At 57.7% G+C, this 4,441-nt stretch overlaps 1 protein-coding gene across 1 annotated transcript in view; it reads right to left on the bottom strand.

The window, feature by feature from the left end:
- LOC103922283 (zinc finger protein 777-like) overlaps positions 1 to 4,440 on the bottom strand; it is a gene marked incomplete at its 5' end in the record, with an annotated part of 7,878 nt that extends 3,438 nt beyond the window's left edge. The window contains 4 exons of the mRNA XM_009330390.1: positions 1,318 to 1,428; positions 1,672 to 1,785; positions 3,596 to 3,722; positions 4,396 to 4,440. Of these exons, the coding sequence (XP_009328665.1) occupies positions 1,318 to 1,428; positions 1,672 to 1,785; positions 3,596 to 3,722; positions 4,396 to 4,440 (397 nt within the window). The remainder of the gene's footprint in view (positions 1 to 1,317; positions 1,429 to 1,671; positions 1,786 to 3,595; positions 3,723 to 4,395) is intronic.
- Between the last annotated feature and the right edge of the window lies 1 nt (position 4,441).

The raw sequence follows: 4,441 nt of genomic DNA, 5'->3' as shown, positions 1-4,441 counted from the left end.
CGCTGCATGGGGTTGTTGTGACCCAAGTGCAGGACCCGGCACTTGGCCTTGTTGAATCTCATACAGTTGGCCTGGGCCCATCGATCCAGCCTGTCCAGGTCCCTCTGCAGAGCCTTCCTACCCTCCAGCAGATCAACACTCCCGCCCAACTTGGTGTCGCCTGCAAACTGACTGAGGGTGCACTCGATCCCCTCGTCCAGATCATTGATAAAGACTTCTTGGAAAAGTTCAGACAGTACAGTGACGAGATCTCTATATATAACTAGGCAAAGGGAAAAAGTGTGTTCCTCAGCAGGAGGTGAAGCAGAACAGGTCTTTGAGAACATGCGGTTTAGGATAAAGGCAAAAAAAAAATTGAGGGAAAGGGAATAAAACCTCTTTCCTTCTGAGCTTGTACTGTGCCTGGGGCCGAAGGATCTCCCATGGTGTAAGTGGTAACTCAAAGCAACCACCAGGGACCCTGGCAAACGGAGGATGAAAAGAGCCCAGAGGACCTGGGGATGTGGAGAAGAGGGGCTGAAAAAACCACAGGTTTCTGCAGAGCACGAGCTGGTAAAGCTGTGCCGAGCATTTGCGTGCCCAGAGAAGACTGCTCGGCACTCCCTACCACCGGGCTCTTCATCTGCTCGGCACTTTGCCAGACATCTAAACGTGCGGCTTGAAAACGGGCCGCTTTGTTTGCATCAGGCTGAAATTCTGGAAAAGCATCACCCAGAACAGTTGAGCTGCTTCTGAGAAACGAGGCCGGGAAGCCGAAAGCACATCCTAGCAAGGGATGCTTCCCGAAGCGGCTCATGTGTCCCCATGCGTCAGAGCAGGGACCTGGAGCGATGGGGCGGTGACAAGGACACACCTTTTGCTGCGCCACAAGAAGGCTCACCTTTGGCTGACAGAGAGAGCTGTGAAAAATATCACCTTACATATTTGTGGAAAAGACCTTTTAAGACCTTTGTTGCTAACGCCATCGAAGCTTGCCTGCACTACGCATGCTCCCGCTCATCTCCACTTCGAGGCTGACCAAACACGCTACCTTGCCGAGTGATGCGACACCGTACAGGTGATCTGCACCCCCTTAGCCAGCCCACAGCTGCTTTTACAGCCTGCTGCTCATGTACCGCAGCTTCTTCTGCACGTGTGCTATCCATCTGCCTCGGCTGCCGTCCAGCTCCCACGCGGACCCTTGAGGCAAGCCCGGCAGAGACCGCAGCGAAGGCAGGATCTCACCCCGGGCAATCCCCAGCAAGTGCCAAGAGCCTGAGCCCGCCTCCACCTCCCCCTCTGTGCAGCGCTCGGCGAAGCTCTGCGCTTCTAACTCACATGTACTAGGGACGTCCATGCTTTCCTCTTCTTCAGAGCCCTCGTGGCTTTCAGCCAGAGTCTCTTCGTATTTACTCCACGAGCTGTCATCGGGACCAGGAAAGGAAAACTCTGTGCACAGGAGAAAGAACGACAGGAGTTTACGCTCACGCCTCCCAGCTGCTTTACAGAGGATTTCAGAAGAGGTGGCCGCACCGGGTAAGAGCCGACTAGGAAAGCAAAGTCACCCCTGTACCCAAGGGCAGAGCTGGCAAAACTCAACAGCAGAGGCAGGTGGAAGAGCGCAGGCGGGCAGTGGCAGCCACGTGTCTGCTTTCCACCTCCCCGCTGAGTCCTAGGAACCTTATGGCTCACCGGTGCTGGGGTCTGTAGGGGTTTCTCCTCCCTCAGAGTCATCCTGATCCTCCGCGTTGGGATCCTCTCCTTGCTCAATCCTTGACAGGAGGTCAGGCTTCGAAATGGCAGCATCTGCAGGTAAAAAGAGGATCAGAGCGTTTCCTTTGTCCTCGCGGGAGAGAGACTCTCAAACCTTCGCCCACCAACCTTCCTTCGCTGCTGGGGATGACGGGTAATGGAAAGAGAGGCTTAAGAAGATGCTCTCACACATCTGCACCGCTCACCTTGTCTGGGCCCTGGGAACATGAGCGGACTGCAGGAGCACACTCTGCTCAGGTGAGGAGCACCTCCCAGCCTGCAGCGTGAGGAGGAGAATAAGAAAATGCATCTGTGCTTACCTCCAGGCTTCCTTTCTTCTCCTCTCTGCTAAGGTCCGCGGATCCATTACAATGGGGACTTCAGCTCGGGGACAGCACCAGAGCTGTCAGCCAGCGGCAGCAGGGGAAGTGCCCTCCCCATGCGGATCCCTCCAGCCAGGACCGCTCCATCCTACTCGTCCGAGTCACAGGCTGCTTGCGGATTTTGGCGGGGGAAAGGGGACAATCACAACCTCTCCTAGGATGGAGAGCGGAAAACTTCATTTCCAAACAAGTGTGAGTCTCTGGGTATTAATTTCCACTGCTGCTCTGGTGGATCCGTTTGCCTTATACGAGGGCCAAACCCCTAAACCTCGTTACTCAAAGGAAACCTTCAGATGAAGCACAGATACATTTTTCTAAGCTCCAGGCTCAGATCCACAGATCCCCTTCAGCGGGACTGTTACGTTCCTGCGCCTCTAGAGTAGGACGCAGGATTGGTTTTTAAACAGGAGAACGGGGGGCGGTATTTATCCTTCACCTTTCTCCCTTGCACACAGGGGCTGCAGAAGAGCTCTGTCCAAAAAAATAAAGGAAGAAAGGGGGGAAAAAAAAGGACAAAAGGCCTGGATTACCCAGAGTTGGACGGGAGGTGAGCCTGCACACCAGTGGCCTCAGCACAGGGAGGAGATGCCTGTCTACCAGGGACTGCGTCTGCACTCCCGCCCACCGCACGCGGACGTCCAGCCAAGGCAAGGTCATTCCTCAGAACACACGTAGGTGCTCCCGAAGGCAACGTGTCCCCCCGGGGGGGGGGGGGGGGGGGGGGCCCACCCGGGGGGGGGGGGGCGGGGGGATTCCCAGATTCCCCAGAGGGAATCCCCACAGCTGGGACTGGAAGGAGCGAACAGAGCACGTTTGTTTAGCTGTGAACGTGCTGCCCTGAGCTGCTGGAGGGGAAAGCAGAAGGCAGAGCTCGCCTTCGCCTGCTGCTTCTCCCCAGCTCTACCCCTGGCGACACAGGAGCAGATACCGCAACAGCTTGCGCAAGAAACGTTCCCCGGGATGAGGCTGGGGTCAGACAGAACAGCAAGGCAGGCAGCTCTCCTCCCCTACGAAAGGCTCTGCAGCAGAAGGACTGATCGCCCACAGAAAGGGCTGGAAGGAACCTCAGAGGCAGAGCACCCCTCTGCTGCCCTAAGTGGCGAGCGGGCTGATGCACCCAGCGCAGTGGATCTGTGGACCTTTGCGTGACAAAGAAACTCCCCTCTTCCCCATCTTTACTTGGCTCGAGCGTCCTCTCGCTTCCCCTCCTCCTCACGACCCAGGTGCTCGCTCGGCTCCTACCGGCCACAGAGACCGTCAGGGAAAGGCAGTCACCGCAGCGATGCTCGTGACGTCCATCCACCGCTAAACTGAACTGGTGAGGACGGAACTAATTGCCCGGGCTGCTGTCGAAAGCCGGCCTAACGCGCTCCCAGCCCAGCACACCATCCACCCTCCCCGATCCTGCCAGGCACAGCGGTGCTTCCATCCGCCAGGCCCCGGGAAAACCTGGCACATCAGAAGGCTCAGCCCGTCTTTACCCATCGAGATGACGGCCTCGTAGTTGCCTTTCATGATATGCCTGTAAAGCTCCTTCTGCCACTCGTTCAAGCTCTTCCACTCCTCCTCAGAGAAGTTAAATGACGCATCGTTGAACGCCACAGGGACCTGCAATTAGAAGCGTCGTACGCTCAAGACCTTTTGCTTCTTGTTAAAGAAAACAGCCGGGGAAATTTTCTCACTCAAACCCCTCAAGCGCCGCACAGGGCAGTTCCACGCAGCGACGCCCGCTCCTTCCCACACGCCTCGCTCGGCCCCTGTGCCTGGCTCAGGCAGCTTCAGCCCTGCCTGCAAGGGAGGCGATGGGGTTCTCCCTCGTCACCTGCCTGCCCCCTGCCCCCTGCTCAGCCTCCCCGCACTGCGGGCGACGTCTCACGCACAGCACCCGACACAGACTCTTTTCCCACTTCATTTTTGACGCGGTTCTGCCGCAATTGCCTCTGAAGGGGAACTGGGCCACAGGTTACCAAACCCAGGCAGGCACACAGGGCTGAGCCACGCGATTCCGCGGGACTCGAACACGGCTCCAGCCACGCTAAGGAGTCTGTGGCCCCGCACAGAGCAGCCGCCGCGTTCTGGCGAGGATCACGCGTATATAACGAGCGATGCGCAATTAACACAAAGGGACCCGTGCTGGTGCTTCTCGCCAGGCACTAAAGGAAAGACACCGCTGCAGGGAAGCCGTGTCCCGGTCGGCACCGCAGCTGCCCTGAAATGGGGCTGCGAGCGCAGAGTACGCGCGGAACAACCCCGTTTCAAAGACGGAGCAGAGGACCGTTACCTTGGGGACCTCCCCCTTCGCCCCCGGGGGGAGCCGCCGGATACAG

Source organism: Pygoscelis adeliae, unplaced genomic scaffold (assembly GCF_000699105.1).
Source record: "Pygoscelis adeliae isolate BGI_AS28 unplaced genomic scaffold, ASM69910v1 Scaffold1148, whole genome shotgun sequence".
NCBI lineage: Eukaryota > Metazoa > Chordata > Aves > Sphenisciformes > Spheniscidae > Pygoscelis > Pygoscelis adeliae.
This window is presented reverse-complemented; position numbering and strand designations above follow the sequence as displayed.